At 42.8% G+C, this 20,959-nt stretch overlaps 1 protein-coding gene and 1 long non-coding RNA gene across 4 annotated transcripts in view; one reads left to right on the top strand and one right to left on the bottom strand.

Moving 5' to 3' along the window:
• Positions 1-995: 995 nt before the first annotated feature.
• LOC135296274 (uncharacterized) lies at positions 996-18,988 on the bottom strand. The gene is made up of 6 exons (XR_010358337.1): positions 16,823-18,988; positions 10,074-10,150; positions 6,712-7,468; positions 2,883-3,080; positions 1,944-2,043; positions 996-1,814 (listed from the first exon to the last, which is right to left on the bottom strand). It is a non-coding gene; the product is annotated as an uncharacterized LOC135296274 (long non-coding RNA).
• The window catches only part of KCNQ5 (potassium voltage-gated channel subfamily Q member 5), a 282,208-nt gene continuing 280,103 nt past the window's right edge, over positions 18,855-20,959 (top strand). For 2 of the 3 annotated variants that reach the window (XM_064412417.1, XM_064412415.1), the window contains exon 1: positions 18,855-20,195. In XM_064412417.1, the coding sequence (XP_064268487.1) occupies positions 19,840-20,195 (356 nt within the window). In that variant the 5' untranslated portion in view covers positions 18,855-19,839. The remainder of the gene's footprint in view (positions 20,196-20,959) is intronic. The other variant, XM_064412416.1, reaches the window with a different exon arrangement.

Genomic DNA, 20,959 nt, shown 5'->3' on the forward strand with positions numbered 1-20,959 from the left:
CCCATTAAAACCCCACTGGAATAGTAAAAAAAAAAAGTTTAAATGTCTTTCTACTTTTTATTAACCTTTCAATAGATTACTGTATTTTTCCCAGAAGCATTTTGTTCAGTGTTGAACCTATTTTTCATTTGTTTACTTGTATGGAATAAACTAGGGTTCAATGTGAAGAACATTTTTACTGTGAGAAGTTACATTAATATGATATTAATATCTGTCTGTCCTTATTAACTATTGTTTCTAGAATTTGAATATGGAGAACTGATGTATTTTATAATTTTGTCTTTAATTGAAAGTTAATATATGTAAAAAAGGCTGCATAATAAGACTAATCATTAAGATATGTTTTGATGCAATGAAAACCCCTAATTACAGTATTCTAATCTGCTGTTTACACATTACACTTCTGTAAGTTACATCAGTGAGGTGTCGTATATTCAAGGTGTTTCATGGCATGGAAAAACAGGTTTATTTTTTGGTTCTTTACTTCCACAATAAACAAGTTTTCCAGAACTGGGCAGATGGGTCCAATGATCTTCATGTCCTTTATATTTCTAAATCAAATTTGCAAATTGGGTATGATAACAGGGCTAAAAAGATAAAGAAGATTATGTACTTAATAGAGTATCACACCACATTTGCCAATTAGTTGTCTTTTTAATTCACTGTATAAGGAGGTAGCTATTGCCAGGGACTTGTTCTTCTCTAATTAGAATCCAGTGTTCATGAAGCGTAATTACCTGTAAGAGCAACTGCATTGACATCCTTCATTTAGTAAAATCCCTGCTCTTCAAATATGCAGGCAACTGCCCTAGTTCCATCAAATTCTGTAGAATAATTCTGTGGAATATATAGCTACACATGCTGCTATAAAAAAAAATGCAAAATTCCAGTAAAATCAACTAAAATTTTTTTAAAAAGCACAGTGAAGTATCTAATCTCAGCAGAAGAAAATTTTCTTTATTAAAAATATTTATTTCAAAATTCAGGTATTTTTTGTTATCTTCCAGAGCTGAAGAGTATCACAAAAATTTACCTTTTGTATGTGGGAAATCAGTGACTGATGGATAACATAAATGGCTGTTTGAGAAATGAATTCTGAAATAGATGTCATTATAGATTCTCTGCCAGTTAACTGAGTGCTGCTGTATATTGTAATTACCTAAGAGTTTCCTTTTTAAATTTTATTTCAACAAAAACAAACCCTTCTATTCTGATTACAGTTGATAATCAAACCACTAGCAGAATATGTTTTTATTAAAATAGTACAATTCTCTTCAAATGTTTTGTGAAGTCTTGTCTTTTTCACTCATATTTCATTTATGTGAGAAAAAAACAGGTTGGAAGACTCTGAAAATGTCAAAATAACTCTTTTTTACATCTTTGAATAAAAGTCTTATGGGTTTGTTGGTTTTTTTTTTATGACAATGGCTTTTTACTTCGGTTTTTGTGTTTCATATAGATATATGTGAGATGTGTGAAAAATCTAAATTGGAAAGAATTGATCCATCTGAAACTATGTTTTTTTCTTTATGCTGAACACATTAATATTCAAGTTTTCCAGAACTAGGATCAAAATTTCCTTAAAAAATTCTGCAGTTTATTCATTCTCCTTATAGTTCTAGCTTTGCCTTAAGTCATGGAGCGGACATGTTACCAGAGTTACAGATGAAATGGCCTCTAATAACTCTCTGATGTCTACCCTGGAAATGTGAACAGACACAGGAGCTTTAAGACAAGCAGCTTTTGGGTGTCAGCTTGAAATTCAGAGACATTTCTCTCTGGTGGTTCCATTTAGCAATTCTTGATGAGTAGAACTGAAACAAAAGAACGACACATTGTCTGAGTATTTTCTTCAGACGACTCTTATCCATTCTGCCAAGGAGATGGAGATGCTCTTCTGGAGAAAATTAACCCTTTGAAGCCTGAGAAAAGTTTGCTTTTACCTTTCAAATTTTTCTGCAAACCATGCAGTGGTCATTGGCTTGTGCAAAATGAGTCTTAGCTGTCTCAGAGTGGTTGCCCATGGTTCTCTGCCAAGTTACACTGCCATCAGCAGAGAAAGGGAAGCAGAAATAGGTGAAATTTGGGGATGTTATTCTAAAAATGGAGGCAAAATAAACAAAGATCTTAGGCTTTGGGAAGGTGAGACTATGTTTTTCAGAGGTGCCACAGTGGATTTGTCAGGGTCCAGACTTCCCAAAGAGATCCAGAGCCCCTGACTCCTTGGCCACAGTAATGATAAGTTATGGTCCAAACTGTCACCAAGTCTGACCTTGTTTTTCAATTGGCTTCAACTGATTGCATGCACCCATTACTACTCAGAAAAGGTCTGATGCCAGCCAGAAGGAAGGAAGATGAAAAGCTTCCTAATCAATTGCTGGCATGACCTGCTACCTTGCCTCTCCTATATGACAGCAATAAGACAGAGTTGGTGGTAGAGCAGCTCTAAGCACAATTTAAAGTTTCTTACCATCATGATTGCTTCAGTTGAGGAATGTACTTGATGTCCTCATCCCAAAGCTTTTCAGGGGTGCTTCTGTAGAAGCACTTCTGAGTCAGCACAGGTCAACACAGACCATGGCCAACAATAGACACAAAGAGGGTGTCAATGCTCTGCTTGATGTTGTGGTTTCACCCTCCTAGACCTACATCTACTGCCAGAAATGGGTAGTCTTGTGTGCAGCATTAAAAATGAGAAGCAAACTTGGACACTCTTCAGCTGTTAGAACACTGACAGCCCATGGTGTCCCTCTTGCTGTGGCAGCTGTTCACATTCACAGAGCAGTGGCAAGGGGAGGGGATGACATGCCCAGGCAGGATAACTGGCAGGGCTTCTGGAAGTAACAGATGACAGACAACACTACCAGTAGGACATTTCTTACAAGAAAGGGAATGGCTCAGGCAAGTCTGCATGCCCAAATGAAGCTCCTGGTCAGGAAAAATGGAAGCTGCCAATGTGCTGAGCATGTCAGAACCTACTGCAGGGTTTCCAAAAGCAAACTGTGGCTGTGCAAACCTCTGTGCCCTTCTGTCTTCAGAGATCAATCAGATACACAGGACTTGTTGAAAATCTGGAAGAACTGAGAGGTGGGATAAATCAGGGCTGGTACAGTGCTAGTTTATAATGTGATTCTTCTTGGTTTTGTCCTCAGAATAGGATATCCTCAGGCTGAGTATCAGCCTTCCAGTAGGAAAACCAAAACTATTTAAAATGTATTATATAAACCCAACCATATAAATAAATTGAGATAATCTCTATGTTTTCCTTGGTTTCTGCTTATTTTAAAGTATATGGCAAATTTATTTACCTTTTCTATTTTACCCAATAAACTAGCTAAGTAAAAAAAGTTGTGACAGTATTTATATATACTAACACATGCATATAAGCTCTTTTACCAATAATTTAAGCAACATTTATAAAAAATAATAAAAACTACATAGTAAGCAAAATGCCTACCTTTTTCCTTGTATTTTTGTTGGGTATGTTTGTTTGGCTTTTGGTGGGGAGGTTGTTGAGTTGGGTTAGGTTTTTTAAATTTTAATGGTAGAAATAAATTCTACTTTAGAAGAAGTTTGCATTGAAAACTATCAGGAGAACCCATTAGAAACTTGTACAAAACTTGCTGTTTATAGTAGTCCTGCTATATTATAAATAATAGCACTCAGGTATTGGAAAGATTTCCTACATGTTGTAACTGTAGTTGTGTAGTTGAATTCTGATACTTGGTAGTTTGACATCCAGTCTTTACTGGAGCAAATGTGGGGAGAGGCTACAAACCATGTCTGTGTACAACTCATTCCATGTTGATTTTTAATATTATGCAGTTCTACCAGAGAAATACAAACAAACTACAGTACAGTTACACAGACTGCATTTAGAAGTAGATCTCCAGGGAGGAAATGATGAAGCACTCCACTGGATTGGCAGATCTGCACCCAGAAAACTCTAAATTCACCTGTCTCTCATAAATGTAACTACAGATTTAATAAAGAATACCAAGACTCTGGAAAAATAAACACAGAAAATAGATATTTTAAGGCATAGGCACTATATGCTTTATGTTACACTATCCATACTGTGTGGTTTGTGGTTTGGAACAAAAGCAATTGCTCAGTAATTTCTCCACAATGCTAATAATAACAGCCTTGTGTGCCAGTAATCTGCCAATGATCTATGGCCAGAAACAAGTCCTCAGGTCCATATTCCCAGCTGGTAAAATGGTCAGAAGTGCTGCACACACAATAGTTCCTACTGACAAGCTGAAAGTTCATATTCCCTTCTTGTTCACAGGAAAAGGTATTTAATATGTAACTTGAAGTGGCCCAAAGCAGAAGGAAGTGTTTGAGCATCTGTGGCACAGTAAACTAAGAGGGTCAGCTCACCAAAATCCACGAGCCTGACACTGGGTCAGAGGCACAATCTACTGCATCCCTTCAGAGTCCCTTAGAAATTTACTTGGGGATTCTATCCTACCTCCCCAAATAGTGCATCTGGCAATTCCCGTGCCTCTTACAGCTCAAGCCAGGCAGCTTAAGCCATTGTGCCATGTGAGTGATAAGAAAAGGGACAAAGAGCAAAGTGGTAGAAGAACCCTGGTTTGTTCGACAAGGTGTTTGCAGTCTTTCAGATATTATATTGAACTAGTCAACAAGTCAAACTCAGGGCTGGTTTTTGTTGAGTTTTTTTTAATTGGTGCTCAACTGATACATAATTAAAAATTTTAAGGCATTTTAAAATTATCTCCAGGGTGACTGAGTCAGATTTTGACTGGTTGTGTTTAATAACAGATGTTTTTTAGTACTGTAGAGCAATATACCAACATAATACAAAATGTTCTGCTAGAGGTGCATATTTGTTATAAGAACAACATTTAATTGATTTGCTTTGGTAATAATTTTTTTTTTACTCTCAGTCATGTATTAAAATAGATGTATATTACACAATGACAAATATAAAAAACATCTCACTAACTAACAGCCTCTTCAGAATTATTCTGGCTGTGAGAACAGTCCTCTCCATCTGTGGTAGATCACTGAAGAGACAAGCAAACTGTTGTTTCGGAATGGAAAGGAAGAGTATATGTGTATAATCATAGGCTGTTAAATCACCTCAAGGATGATAGCGACAAACTGCCAGAAATTGATGGGAGTCTCATTTAACATCATCTTAAATAACAAATTATTACTCCAATTTTACATTTGGGAAAATGAGAGATATAGAAAACAAAAGAAAACAAAAATCTTAATTTTGATGCTTTCTCATAAGATCTTACCTTTTTCTAAACCCTCAATTAATTCTCACTCTTAACTCATTCCATACAAGTACTTTAAAGTTGAGACCCTAACACAATTCTAGCCAATATCTGAGTTTCTTTTAGGTCCTGTTCCCCACTAGCTTAGAAAACGGGAGCTGTGCATTTTTGGGTTCTCTCCTGCAACGCACCATATTGCCTGTATAACTTCCAACTGAGCAGTCAACTAGAGTACTTCAAATGCAGAGTTTTCAACAAAGTTGAAACAAAAATCCTGAATATTCTACTCCTCAGCATGCTGAATTACTAGCTCAGACAAATGATCTTCTGATAAAAAATGCAGAAAGCTCACAGCTCCTCTAGAAAAATTATTTAATATTAGTATTAACTTTTCCCTTGTCTATTTTTTAAACCCTCCATCTTAAATTGTTCTTAAAAATCCTGCAGAGAAAGGTTTCCTCCAGGCAAATCCCTCTAGTGATCTTGCCACAAACCCGATATTCTCGTGTCATAGAAAAAATGCTTAGTCAAGCCCCATTCTGCATTCTCTGAGAGGGAACAAAATGTCTGAAGCTAGTATCAAATCTCAACTTTACTCAGACAAAGCTGTCTGGAACAAAATGGACAGAAATGTGCTAAATGGCAGCATGGCAGATGCTGAACACAAATTTAGTAACACGACTACTGAAGATGAGGGAATGTGGTGGGATGCTCATGGTTAAGCTCCTTTCCAGATATCTCCTGTAGGTATCTTTGCCTTTCTGTCTCCTTGGAAAGAGTTAGTGCCCTCTGAATACCTGAGCAAAGTTAGGGGTAGGAAAAGGAAGGTTTGGGTCTTTTTTTCTGCAGAAAAGAAGGACAACTTAGGGATCAACAAATGCCATGAAATTCTCTATTTAAATTAGAAAAAAAATCCAAACAAACCTCACAATTGCTATTCAATGCCATTGCACCACTTGTAAATAGTCTTAGAACTTTTCAGAATTTAAATCATTAATGAAACAAATTTAAAGGTGTAGCAGTGTAGTAGAGCTACAAGTTGTAGCAATCATAGGAGTGATATGGGAATATTTATTTTATGTGTAAAAAAAATCAGTCTGTTATTAAGCATTTTGTCAGAGCTCTGTGACAAGACCCTGAAATAATCATATTAGGAATCACAAAACCCATGATCCTTAGGGAGACAAAGTCTTCCAGACCTTCTCTCTTTTTTAAAATATTATTCCCAAAGCAGAAGCAGATTCTGATGATTGGAGGAAGTAATATAGATACCCACATTTACACAGACAATTGAAAGACAAAATCTTGGAGGAACGTATTTCATATGTGCTAGTGGTAAAAGTTTGTAGAGTAAGGCTGCATTTAAAGTAACAATAAATATAAATGCTTAGTCTTCCTTATATTATTCTGGCAGAAGGAGTGCATGTAAATATTAAATTCATGATTTAGGTTTGTTTACCTGCAGTTTCATGTTATTCAAGAAATCTTTAAGCTGCAGACTTCATTTTAAGTAATTGCAAACATCTGATCTAGTGCAATGGTTTGACAGCTGGAAAGTGTAACACAGAAAATGTGTGGGAATTTGCATTTCCACAGCCTAACACCAGTCAGACTTCTGCTACTCTGCTGCCTTTGTACCAGCCTCTTTCATCAGATCATGCATTTTAATGAAAAAGCATTGCAGTAATCAGATTTAGAAGACTTAAACCCAGGGATAGAACCTGACCTTAAAAAAAAGCAAAAGCCTGGAAATATTCTCCAGTGGGAAGCAATTAGAATACACAAAAGTTAGGTGTTATTGAATGCTGCAGGAGGCAAACAGAGCAGTGCAGCCATGGAAACCGTGAGCAGTTCCTCTCTGATGGAATGCACAGAACCTCGGAGGGATACACAGAACTCCCCAAACTGTGCCTCCTTCCTTCCTCTGCTTCCTGCTTACTTCCTCTTCTGTCTTGAAATGAATCATCATCAGTGGACAGGTGAAGAGTAACTGTCAATCAATATGCCTCTGTGGATTCCAGAGATGAGCTCCTGAAGTGCTTGTCAATAAAGAAAATTTGTTCTTTCCCCCATAAAATATGTATGATTTCCTAGTTGCCTTAGGCCCCAAATCACAAGACTACTTTTTTTTTTTTTAAATGGTGTCTCACTTGGAATCATTTACCAGCCAGCAGATGAGTGCCCAAAAAGGCCACAGTTTTCAGTAGAGGATACTTCTGAAAATAAGCAGAAAACTGTCAGACAGTATATGCAAATGAGCCAAATAGACAAAAATAGGTATTTTCATAATTCATAAACAGGTGTTAGCAAATAAATATAACCTACAAAAATCAACACTCCATTACTCGTGCCTTATTGTCTCCTAACTAGAGAACCATATGTGTTAGCAAACGCCTTAAAATAACAAAAAATAATGAGTGGTATTCATTACTGATGTCATTCCACTGAATCTAGCACAGACACCGTGGGGAGCAGAATCTGGATAAGCATCTCAACTACCCTTACTTAGATGAGTACTACTTAAATAAACTCCATTCAGCAATTGTTCCTGCAAACCCTAATCCTTTTAATATGTAATCATTAGTGGTAGTTATTAAAAAAAAGGGAAAAGGAAAAAGGAAAAAGGAAAAAGGAAAAAGGAAAAAGGAAAAAGGAAAAAGGAAAAGCAGAAGAAAAAAAAAAAGAAGGAAAGGAAAGGAAAGGAAAGGAAAGGAAAGGAAAGGAAAGGAAAGGAAAGGAAAGGAAAGGAAAGGAAAGGAAAGGAAAGGAAAGGAAAGGAAAGGAAAGGAAAGGAAAGGAAAGGAAAGGAAAGGAAAGGAAAGGAAAGGAAAGGAAAGGAAAGGAAAGGAAAGGAAAGGAAAGGAAAGGAAAGGAAAGGAAAGGAAAGGAAAGGAAAGATAAAAGAGGTTAAACTTAAGACTACTTTAGAACACATAAGATACCATACAAAATGGTATTGCAGAACCATATGAAATACGTGAAAAAGAAATAGAAAATAAAAGCTTTCATTGTGCTTTTATAAACCCAACACATTCATATGATTAATATTTTTGAATTTTAAATAAATAAGGAACTCCCTGTCTGAAATGTAATTGAATGTAATTGTTTCAGCATACATTTTGCATGGATACTTCTTTATATATCCTCTCCCTTCAGGTAGTAGCTGAAGACTAGCAATGTTGGTAAATCATTGTGTAAGTAGCCACAGAAGTGTTTAAGCACAGCAGCATTAAATTCATGTCGAGCAAAATTAACAAAACCCCCTGCCTTTTCCAATGATGTTTTTGCCATCATTTGCACATAAATCCATTCACAGACATGATGGTGAAAGGACCGAATGGATAGGGAGCCATACTTTTGATTTGTTTTGTGGGGGTTGTGGAGTTTTTCGTGCTAAGTTGTTTTTTTTTGGGGTGGGGTTTTTTTAGTTTGGGTTGGGTTGGGTTTTTTTGCGATTGCATGATTTTTTTCTTTGAAATTCCTTTGAGGAATCACTTCACGTTTGTTACGATACCCAGGCTGCCTGCGGGGGGGAGCGGGAAGCAGGACGTGTCCCGCTCTCCGCGCACCCGCCGCTGCGCCCCGCGGAGCCCCGCGGGCGGGAGCCGAGGGGTCCGCGCAGCCGGGCGGCCGCGGGACGCCACTGCCACCTGCTGAGGGCACCGAGCTACTGACGGTCCGGCCCCCGCAGCCCCCCGGGCCCCCGAGGCCGCCCCCGCAACAGAGACCGACGGATCGGGCGCCACCGGGGCCGGGCGCTGCGGAGGATGCGGAGGATGCGGAGGATGCGGAGGATGCTTTCGGCCCCGCACTCGGTTGCAAGTGTTCACCCAGCAGCATCGCAGTGCTAAAGACGGTGTCAAATACAGATAGATTTAGGGCCACTGGTTTTCTTTCTTTTCCTTCCCCATAGCTTCTCAGTTTAGCAGCTCCGTCTTTCTAAAGCAGTCGGTTGGGATGTCTTAAGTGAAATGAAATGTTTAGTGTCTTCATGGTTGTGGAGCATCTCCACAATGTGTTTTACTGTACTTTTTCTTTGCCTTTTAAAAAGCACATTGTTTCCTTTCAAAGATGTACTTTAGGAAGAGAATGTGCCGCTTCAGTGGGCAGCAAATAATTATTCAAGAGAAGGTAAGGTTACACAGTGGAAATTATTACTACTAACTAATGTGGTGCATGAACCCAAAATGCTTTTAATAAGGCTCCTCAAGCAAATGCAATGTGCAAAAGATATTGTCACATACCGTATTAATGAAAGAAAACCTGCTTGTTTTGTAACAGGGAATAAGATCCTAATCAAGATTACTAGGGGTCTAAAGCAACATCGCTCTTCCAAAATTGTACTCAGTGTTGCAAATGGTCCCCTCTTTTGAAAATAGAGTTGGTAATTCCTTGTCAGTTGAGCAAATGTTTATTACTTTCCAAAGCCCATTTGTTTCAGCAGGAAACTGCCTCCGCTGTTATGCTACTCAAGTGTACAGATTCACTCTGGAAATGGAGAGGTATCCTTATCTGTATGGATTTAAATATGGAAAGCAATAGTGAATGGAAAGAACAACTTCAATAAGATATTTTAGGTTACAACTGATTCGTGTGTTTGTGGCCCCAGACAGTGTGCTCTGCAAAATGTTCCAAAACACTCATCTGTAAGCTTTCAGCTATTTCTCCATTCTGCTCCAAATGCTGTGTGAAACATTTTAAAGAAGAAGGGAAAAAAAATGAAAACAAGTTTTTCTATCAGTATCTAACATAAAGAAGATAGAATAATTATGATAACCATTTATGACTGAGTTATAAAGGCAGCTTGTTGGTTTTACTTACCACCCATGTTTATCACTTAGGCCATCATTTCTTTTTGAAGTATGTAAGAGTTTTGCTTCCAGTACATGATCTTTACACTGTAAAAGCAATTTTAGAACCATAGTTTTATAGTGAACCTTTTAGAAGATAATGGCTTAAATTTCTAGTTTCCCTCTTTATGGCAGTGATAGGATAGCTGTTTCTATAAACCAATCTAGATAATATGTCATATCTCTCTTCAGCAGCTACTGCACACACGATATAGGAAACTCTCCTGCTACTGGTTACTCATTAAAGTTAAGTGGTAGGGATCCACATGACAAGGTTAAGTTTCAACACTTTAAACCCTGCTGAAAGTTGCTAATAATATTGTTTAATTTTCATTCCAAGCATTTATGGTATCATCAACTTGAGCTGGTAGTTTTATTCTTCTCATTAGTTGGAACCAATGAACCTCCCTGCAGAATAAAAATCTTAAGGCAGAATAACAAAATAGAGTCAGGATTTGACCCCTATTTAAATTAAACAACATAAATGGGTTTAATGGGAATGTCCTATTAACCAGAGGTAATGTTTGATCAGGATTTGCAAAAAGGGCTAGAGATTTCAACACCCTAGCAGGGAAATGTTAACAAAAACATGATATTCAAATTGGGAGCACTCAACGCTTCCTTTAAATGGTCCACTATGTAGGGCAATTAAAATAACTCGTCCCTTATTTAAAAAATAAAATTAAATGCTTCCTTTTTATTTGTCAATAATAAGGTTTCCAACAAATCATCACCCACAATATCTTGATACTAAAAATCATGCTGCAAAAATTTCAGCCAAGTTCAAACCATCTCACAAGGAAAAGAAGGAGAGAAAAGGAAGGATGTTTGCTATGGCAGGGAGGGCTGGAGAAAGGAATGGGAAGTCAGTGGGCTGCAGGGAGTTGGGACCCATGGTAGAGATACAGGGCAGGCACCTGGTCTTGTGCTGTTCTTCAGGGTTATGCTCACATGGGACTGTGCTATGGTGCCTCTCCCTGCTCATTCTCCTGTCATTGTCTCTGCTCCTCTCTCCTTTTTAGAGAGGCAATTGGAGGAGCTATTACATGGAAGGCAGATACCACTGCTATCCTTTCAACCCTCTGCCCCCTGCACATAAGGTTTGTGATTTTGCAGCAGGGGCAGGGTATCAGCAGTGATAGATGCTTACGTGTCCTTAGAGTATTGACCAGGTCAAACTTATCAATGGGTTTTTATTTCACAGGGTAGGTCATAAAGTATTCATTGCCCAAGGTCATCTAGACTCATGGAATATTTTAGATTGGAAAGAACTTCTAGAGGTCATCTACTTCAACCTGCCCAATGCAAGTGTATGTCAGGTTCCTTGAGGCCTGCTACGCTTTGAAAAACTCCAAAGACAGAGATTTCACAACCCATATGGGCACCTGTGCCAGTGTCTGATCACCCTCATGGTAAAATATTGTAGGTTTCCTTATACCTATATTTGTACATCTTGTTTTTCATGCAAATACTTGTCTAGTAAGTCTGGTCTATAGCATTTTATCATCCTCTCCCCAGTCCTACAAGGATATTAGAACCCATTTTGGCTCCTATGTTTCCTTGCAGACAATGATATATGCGGATACACAAATTTAGATATACCACAGCTTTAATTTTATTCCACTTTGAAGTGAAATAATTACTTCCAACCATTTTCTAGTAATACTGTTAGATCATCCCTTTGAGCATTGTGGGGAAAAACCCTGTTCTGAACTATCTCATTCCCCGTGTTTATGATTCCTCATTATCTGTTGTAAATTCTCTCACTGTTGTTCCTGTCTTACAGCCTCACTAGATCACCTAGATTCCTCTTAACATTTCCTTTCTTGTTTTTCAGCTTTCTCCTGATTAAAACTTCTGAAGTGCATGTTCGAGGATTAGATTTAAGAACATGTGCAAGTGCCTAACCATGCCTGTAGAAGCAAAAGAAGGTATTCTATTCTGAAGTGCCATGGCTCCAACAGCTCCAACTGAGTGTCTTTACTCATCAAACAAGAGCTCTTGAGGGCCCTATCGACCTTAGACACTCTTGCCTCCATTTCTTTGTGGTTTACCTCATGACAGGAATGAATTCCACTGAATTCAACAGCAACACAGTGGTAGAAAGGAGGAGTCTCACACATACCATTCTTACTGAAGGTTTCCAGCCTGTCCTCTGATACACTGATGGAAGCACATGCTGCAAGAGTTCTCATCTATTGCTGCTTTCTGTGGTGCCTCTAGCTTATGAGTAAGTTCTTGTTATGTCACCTGAGTGACTCAGAGGGCACATCTTATTCAAATTCTTTGAGGATTGTAGATGCTGTCAAATTATTTGAACCAGCACATCAAAAAGGCCAAATATCTTTACAATTTTATGAAAAGAGGCAATAAATTATCTTTTTATTTCAAAATGCACCTTCAGAATATATTAGGTTAGTGATTAAATGTCATTTAGAAAGAATGTTACTTCAGTTACAATGAATTACAATAATTTGGTTTTGAGTCCTACATTTATGCTATAAATAAAACTTCAGACACAAGAGCATTTGTATGCAAATGAACAACTGATGATCTTTATACAATATAAAGTCCCTCTTAGAACTTCAGAAAGACTTTAGATGACAGTAGACTCAGTGCTTTAGCCCCTAAAATTTCAAGTCCTATTTCAAGAGCAGAAACCAGACTCCTATGATAGGACTAGACCATCTCAATAATACATGAAGTGTATCAGCATCTTCACAGGAGGGTCAGAGAAGCCAGGGCACCAAACACAGAACCTTTTAAACTCTCCAAAAGCATACAGACAGCATCTCCTCTTGTGTCCCATACATGAAATTAGTGATGCAGCCAACCTGTCCCAGTGGTCAGTGGTCAGAGCACCCCCTCCAGCCTCAACACGGCTGTGCTGCCCAGGAGATGTTCAGCAGTTCTGAAGTATAAGAACTCTGAGGCAAGAGCACCTGAAGCACTTGGGTATCTCCATGCTACTCAGCACAGACTTTTATTAAAATTATTTGGACCATGGAGAGTAAAGGTGAGCACATCTCCACCATCTACTAGCTAGTATATAGAAACAAACAACAAATGCAAATGGAAACAAAAAACAAATGCAAAATATAAATGCAAATTATGTTCCAGTTGAATCAAGTGAAGACTGAGGTGCTCCTGTGTATTTTCAGAAGAGAAAAAAATAAGGTGATTCTAAAATATTGATGTCCAAAAATGCCAATGCTTCAAAGATAAGGCCGCAGTTGGATAGGAATTTCCAAAATCAGAGCTGCAATAGTACAAGTGGAAGAGATGTGCAGACATGGAGAGAGAGGAGATGGCCAGAAGTCCATGTTTGGTAAATAACAAAAGTCACTGCAGTTTAAAGGAAAAGCTCATAATGAGATGAGCTTTGATATGTTTTGATATTTTATTAAAACCTCATATGTTTTGATATTTTATCTTCCACCAGCTTTTTTCAGGTACATCCCTGGATGCCTAAGATGAGATATCACTGTGTTTTAAAGGATTTTACTAACTCTATGGATCAAATGAAGCTTTCACAAAATATTTTCTCCATACCAAAAGAAACCAGAAATAAGTCCAAACAACAAGATCTTTACTTTCCTGCACTAGAAATCTGGGGGAAAAAAATCCTCTTGATAAATTTCTCAGTATCTGTATTCTGACCTTGCAGGATTTTTTCAAGTCTGCTGTGGGTTGTTATCATGCCTGCTGGAAGGAACTGCTGACATGCAAGCTAACCAAATTATACTCTTCTGCTTGAAAACAAGCAATTTTTAAGACAATATCCCAAGGATCTATTTTCATATGTAGAAACAGTGTTAGGTTATAAAATCTGCAATAAACGCTGACATTTTTGATTGGCATGTTTTTTTCAGAACTTCTAGGTATTTCGGGGAGTATTATTTTGAAAATCCATGTATTCTGAGAAAACAAACCATTCTATCTGAAAAAACTCCCATTCATATTCTATTCTATTTGTATTATATTCCCAATTTGGGACTGTAAACTGTTCAGCAGTTCTTGGTATACACTCTGGTTTTTTGTCTCCTTTTCTTTTCTTTTCTTTTCTTTTCTTTTCTTTTCTTTTCTTTTCTTTTCTTTTCTTTTCTTTTCTTTTCTTTTCTTTTCTTTTCTTTTCTTTTCTTTTCTTTTCTTTTCTTTTTCTTCTTTTCTTTTTTTCTTTCATTGTCACATGACTTGTTTTTCTATATTGAAGAATGGTAGTGGTCTGTGGCAGGGTTTGCACCTTTCAAGAGTTATGGCTTTGTTTTGTGACTAGACTGCTTGTTTGGGAAGAAGGAAGGAAGGAAGGAAGGAAGGAAGGAAGGAAGGAAGGAAGGAAGGAAGGAAGGAAGGAAGGAAGGAAGGAAGGAAGGAAGGAAGGAAGGAAGGAAGGAAGGAAGGAAGGAAGGAAGGAAGGAAGGAAGGAAGGAAGGAAGGAAGGAAGGAAGGAAGGAAGGAAGGAAGGAAGGAAGGAAGGAAGGGAGGGAGAGTGATGTTTAGCTATTTATTTAAGTAGGAATTAATTGAATTAATTAATTAATTCCCTTATTGGGGATTAATATTAGAAATATTAACATTGGAATTATTAGAAATATTATAAATCAGGGAACAAAATGAACATTTTTCCAGACAGACCAGTCAGCACAGAAATAAGGCTGAGAATTTTTGCCATTGATCATGACCAGGTGAGGAGAGGAGGCCAAATTGTTCCTCTAGTTGGGAAGGAGCAAAGTGCTTCTGGCAGAGGAAGGGTCCATTACTAACAATTTGGGAACTGGCCTTGGTTTTTATAGGTGTAGTTACCAGGCAGAAGTGTTTCTAGCATACCTGTGGCCAAGTAGGCAAAGGTACTGTGAGTGAGCCACCCATGTCTTGTCTTCTAATTAATTTAGCCTGTGCTGATAGTAACACAGAGATGGACTGCTTGGAATGAAAGTCTGGTCACAGGACAGGTCTTTGTGGAGGCAGGTCTTCCTCAAAGTCCTCATAGCAGTTTAACATCAAAATCAACACATAAATGACACCTCAAACTAAATTTCTTTTGAAGGTACTCGCTTGAGTTCAGGGTTAAGAGACCTCATGAAGAAGGGAAAGCTGAGAAAGAAATCCATCCTTTCTCCTAAGTTCAGTGTATGAATGCCTCATGCTACTGACAGTCTTGCTTCTTTAATTTATGTGAAAAAGCTTGCAGGAGAATATCCCAATATCTTCAAATATTAGTGCAATGCATTCCAACACTTTTAATATTAATATCAGAGCCCTACTACAGCTGCAAGCATGTTCCATGTGCTGACTGGACAGCGTAAAATGTGCATCCTAACATGCTGTTCACCTCATCTGACATTTTGCTCATGGTTTATTATACAATAGTAATGCTTGATTTGGGTTTTCCTGGAGGAGCATACCATGTATTATAGGTTACACAACAGGTCACCATAATAAATTAATTATTCCTAACAGCTATGCGCTTTGAAAACTTATTCCTGACTCTTGTACACTTGTCACCAACAGCTATGAGTATCCCCTCCTCCATACAATTAGGTAGAAAGCTAAAAATCTTACAAAGAGATGCAAAACTAGAGCATACATGATACCTTGCACTATTATATAACGTGGAAAAGGTTATTAACAAGGAACTCAAATGAACTCAAAACATGATACCACGGTAAACCGACCTTTGCAAGGTGCTGTTACGGAGGCCCTCCAGCTTGCACTCTTGCTGCTTTTCTACTTCAAACAGCCACAGTGTGTACGTGATTTCTACTGCTCCCTCTTTTCCTGCTTTTGAGCATCTTACACTGTTTCATAAATTTATGTTAACAATCCCTCTCTCTGTGAAAAAATTTCTACCACCCCCTGTGACAGATATGTAATTCAGGCACAAAGAGAGATTCTTCAAATCCATATAAATATTAAAAGCTCCATATAGGTGCTCAGCTGGTTTTCATCAGCTCAGTAAGCATCTGTCAGTGACTTGAGGCAACTACATGCTCAGGTATTTTGGATTTGATGTGGATAGGCTCCAGATCCTATCTGTCCTGGCAACATGGAGCAAAGCAGTGAACTGGGCCTCCTGAACTCTGGTCAGTGTCCTCCAACATGGCTGGTCTGCCTTTCCTTCTTTGTTTTTACCCTGCAACAAAGTTCTTCTTCTATTAGTATCTACCCTCTGTCATAATTAAACCAAGTGTATTTCAGTATTCCTGTTACCTATTTGCAAACTTAGTCATTGTGAAGGCTTGCTTAAAATTCTAGTATAGCTAGCCCCAAAACTGCCCTAATAGATGCGTTAGAGAAGAAGTGTACATGCTCCAGCAAAAAAAAAAAAAAAGAAAAAGAAAAAAAAAGGGAATAAGAGACTACCACTTCTGTTTAAATTGCTTCCTTTCTTTAATTAAAATATAAAACCAGAAACACTGATGTAAGACAATATATCAACAGTAACTCACTGGAAAGAAAACCCTGAAAATACCAAACATATGTGACATTTGGTTCCTGATCAAAAAAGCTTATACATATTAGCTGATCCTTCCAAAAGTCAGGATATATAACACATTTGGATGTACACATTTGGAAAATGCAATGCAATCTTGAAACCTCTCTTCTAAAATCCAGAAGAATATGTTGTTGATATGTGCCATAAAGCATAGTAACAGTGACTCTAAAGCTGCACTTTACATGCCATTTTCCTTGTCCCTCTGCAGGTGTGATATACTGTACCTGCAGCCTTGAGAAGCCAAGATTCCTTGGGATGTTCTTGCCTTGGAGATTTCGTCAAGTAGATCCTCTTACTGACATCTGAACCCAGGATGACCTTGGACCATGCGGACATGCTAGAATTTCACATGACTCATCTCTGCAGGTATTATATAGTCTGAAGCCAAAATATCAGGGGACTTTGTTGTCCTATAAATGCAGACCTGTATTTTGCAATAAATACTTAGATGAGGACTGGCTTTGTTACACAGCACAGCCCCTTTGCCTGCCAGAGGACTGGCAGCTGCCTGGTCTCTGTATTCAACCAGCAGATCATGCCTTGGTTATCTGACATATGAACAAGTAGGGATTAGATTAATTACCATAAATGTCTTCTCATAATACATACTTTTAGAAGGATTTATTTAATAACAGATAACAGATGGGAAAATACACTTGTTCCCACACTGTAAAAAATAAAATAATTCATCACTAAGTGTTTTACTTTTGTTAGCTTCTAGTTCTTCTGGAATCTATGGCTACATTTCAATACTGGCTCAACTTGTGCTCACAGACTGTTTTCCTTATGATTATTTAAATTAATTGATGATTTTAAGCACCACTAGAGGGCACAGAATTATAACAATATTTCTTAATGGATCACAAAAAGTACATCAGGAACTGGAGCTCAGTAATGTTCATAGTTTATTGACCCAAACCTCAGTTTAAAGCCTCAGTCCTATCAACAGTGATGCACATGTGCTGCTGTGAGCTGTGCCATTGCCCACCCCAGCAATTAAACAAAGCTCAAGGGTTAGTGGCCCTGGGACAGAGGCCTGGCTCAGTGGGTTGGACTATCTGCTCTCAGCTGAAGTCTGGCTTTCCATAATTTGAGTATCAGCCCTCAAATCAAGTGACTAAGGCCACTAGAGTTTAAATCTAAGCATGGTTCTGGAGGAGTGGCTAATGGTAAAGGCATGCTGTACATCTTCAGCTGTAAACGAGTACATAGGGATGAGAAAAATGAAGAGTATAAACACTTGCGTATATCAAACCAGGGAAATGCAAACAAGTAGTAAATGAAGGATTAACTAACCCAATTTACAATTCAAAGAAAGAAGAGTAGATATGTGCCACTGGAAAGCTTAAATATTAATGGGATTTCTGTGGATAGTTGTATCAACTACTTAACATCTGTTTTGACATGTGTGCTGTTTCTGCCATCCCTTATCACGAGTCTGAGTGGCCACTGTGGTTCACATGTTAGAAAGTTCCTGTCTGAACTGGCCTGCCGTGGAGGAGAAAGTGCAGTGAAGACAGGAAGAAGTTTAAACTCGTCATTTAAAGACATCCGATTGAATGGCATTGGACACATTGTAGCAATGAATTGGTACTGGTGATGTGTTCATGTTGCATTAGTGGGGGCACAAGTTCATATTCACTGCCAGAACCTGAAATGAGTCTTACAGTATGTTCTTTTCTGGGAGTTGAAGACTGTGTTAATCAAAGCTTGAGAGCCTGGCCCCCAACGACCCAGCACAAAGGGAAAAAAAACCAAACTGAAAATTATTTTCTGAATGTTTCTATTGAATTTCGCTTAACATTAGCATACACCTTACTGTTTTTCATTAACACTTCAGGAATTAGTGTCACATTTGCACATCGTGGCGCTCAGGCTGCAAAACCGGTGGCATGCAGCTATTTCTCGTGAAGTGGGTGCTGAAGTGCCGGGGGGTGGCTCGTCCTGTCCCCGGGCAGCTCGGGGCTCCCAGGCATCCCCGGGGGACGGCCGGCGCCGCCGAGCTGCGGCCCCCCGAGCGGCACGGGCGGGACTGCCCGCAGCAGGCGGCCGCGGGGTGCGGGGCGAGTGTTGGGGGATGGCCGGGGGTCTCCCGCCGAGCAGGGGCGATAACCCACGGGCAGAGCGGGCGCGGTGCGGCGGCCGGGCGGGCAGCGCGGTGCGGCCGCGCCTGCGGGTGCCGGGGTGGGTGGTGTTTTTTTCCGCAAGCTCACCTTGATGCGGCGGGGCGTAAAAGGGCCGCGCTCGGCAGGGGGAGCATCGCTGTCTCGGCGCAGCGCGGGCACCGAGCGGCGGCACCGCTGCGCTCCGGCCGCACCGCGCCGGGGCCGGAGCTGACGGGGGCCGTGGGGGAGCCCGCAGGAAGGGCAGGCCCGCCGCTGCCCCTGGGATCTGCTGTCTCGCCGCCGCACGAGGCCGGGACACGGCGGAAGCGCCGGAGCGGCGTGCCGGGCCGCGCCGCCCCCTCGGGGGGACACCCGGCGGCTCGTCTGCGCTGCCCCGCCCGGGCCGGCCGCGCTCCCTGCCCGCAGAGGGGTCCCGCCGCCGGCCGATCCTGCCCCGCGCCGCCGCCGGGACTTACGGCAGTTTTGTTACTTTCTCGGACTTACATGGACATTTCCCGGGAGCGCGCGTAGAACGCGGGCGCCGCGTCCCGCCAGCCGCTCGCCGCCCTCCTCACCGCGGGCACCGCCGCTGTCTCTGCCGCCCGCGCCCCGGGACGCGAAGGCTCCCGGCGGCGCGGCCCCCGCCTGCCCCCGCCGGCCCGCCCGCCTCGCCGACTTTCTCCGCCGCTCGGAGCGAGAGCAACAGCTTGCCCGGCCCGGCCGAGACAAACGACGCGGGAGGCAGCGAGGGAGCGGGCGGCGGCGGGCACCGCCGAGCCGCGGCCTCTCCGCCGGAGCCGCGAGGAGCTGCCCTCCCTCCCTCCTCCCCGTCCCGGGCCGCGGAGCCACGCCGGGCGGCGCTGCGGGGACCGGCGGCGGGGCCCCGCCGCCCGGGAGGAGAGCGCGCCCGGGGGGGCGCCCGCTCCCTCGCCGGGGCCCCCGCGAAGCTGCCGCAGGCCGGCCCGCCGCGCCGGGCGCCCAAAGTGGCCCGCGCCCCCGCGCCCCGCGGGCGCCGCCCGGAGACCCTCGGCCCCCGCTGCCTCTTGCGGGCTGCTGCCGCGGGGTGCCTGGCCGCCGCCGCCCGCGCCCTGCTCCGCCGCGGCCCCGGCGCCCGCTCCGGCGCCCGGGGTGATGCCATGCCCCGCAACCACGGCGGCGGGGAGGAGGGCGGCTCCGCGGGGCTCTGGGTGAAGAGCGGCGCGGCAGCTGGCATGAAGGATGTGGAGTCGGGCCGGGGCAGGGCGCTGACGAGCTCAGCGGCCCGCGGCGACGGCCTGCTGCTCCTGGGCACCGGCGGCGCGGCCGCCCCCGCCGGGCTGCGGGAGGGCCGCCGCGGGAAGCACGGCGCCCGCATGAGCCTGCTGGGGAAGCCGCTGTCTTACAGCAGCGGACCGAGCTGCCGCAGGAACGCCAAGTACCGCCGCCTGCAGAACTACCTGTACAACGTGCTGGAGCGGCCCCGCGGATGGGCCTTCGTCTATCACGCCTTCGTGTGAGTACCGACCCGCTCCCCTCTCCTCCCGTCCCGTCGCGTCCTGCCCTGTCCCGACCCCTCCCGTTCGTTCCACGGGCTGCCGCCCCCACCTGTCCTGAGCAGCGCCCCGCCGCACGGCGCAGCGCGTACCTCCCCCCTGCCCCTCCTGTCCCCGGGCATCCCTCCGTGCCGGGACACGGGGAGGACGAATACCCCGCGAGTCGCGCCCAAAGTGCCCGGAGGAGTCAGAGGAGGCGCGGGAGCCGCTGCCACCTGCGGCGCGGCTCTCCGCGGGCGGCGGGAAATCCCGCGCAGCCCTAGGTGGGAGGTGATGGGGGGAAAGCTCGGTTCACCCGGCAGAGAACGGGCGGGGAGCACGGCGGGGAGCACATGCCCGCCGGTCTCCCGGGCGCCCGAGGCAGCCGGTTTGCGCGGCGGGAGGCTGCGCGGCGCTCCCGCTGATGCCACACGCCGGCCTGAGATTAGACGGAGCGAGGGGTGCCGGCGGCTGCCGGGTCCCCCCGCGACGGCGGGGCGCAGTGGGTGCGCCGGCGGTACCCGCGGCGCCTGTCCTGCCGAGCGGACACCGAGCGCTGCGCGGTTTGAAAAGTTACCGCCGCGGGGCCGCAGCGCTCGGTTCTGCCTCCAGAGTGTTTTCCGGGCGCGCCTGGTCCCCGCCTCGCAGGGAGTGCGGGCGACGGCGCCTTCCCACGCGGGTGCTCGCCGCGGGATGCTGCGCCTCAGGTGCGGCCACCTGCCGCTGGCAGGGCGCAGCGAGCGGC

Source organism: Passer domesticus, chromosome 3 (assembly GCF_036417665.1).
Source record: "Passer domesticus isolate bPasDom1 chromosome 3, bPasDom1.hap1, whole genome shotgun sequence".
Taxonomy (NCBI): Eukaryota; Metazoa; Chordata; class Aves; order Passeriformes; family Passeridae; genus Passer; species Passer domesticus.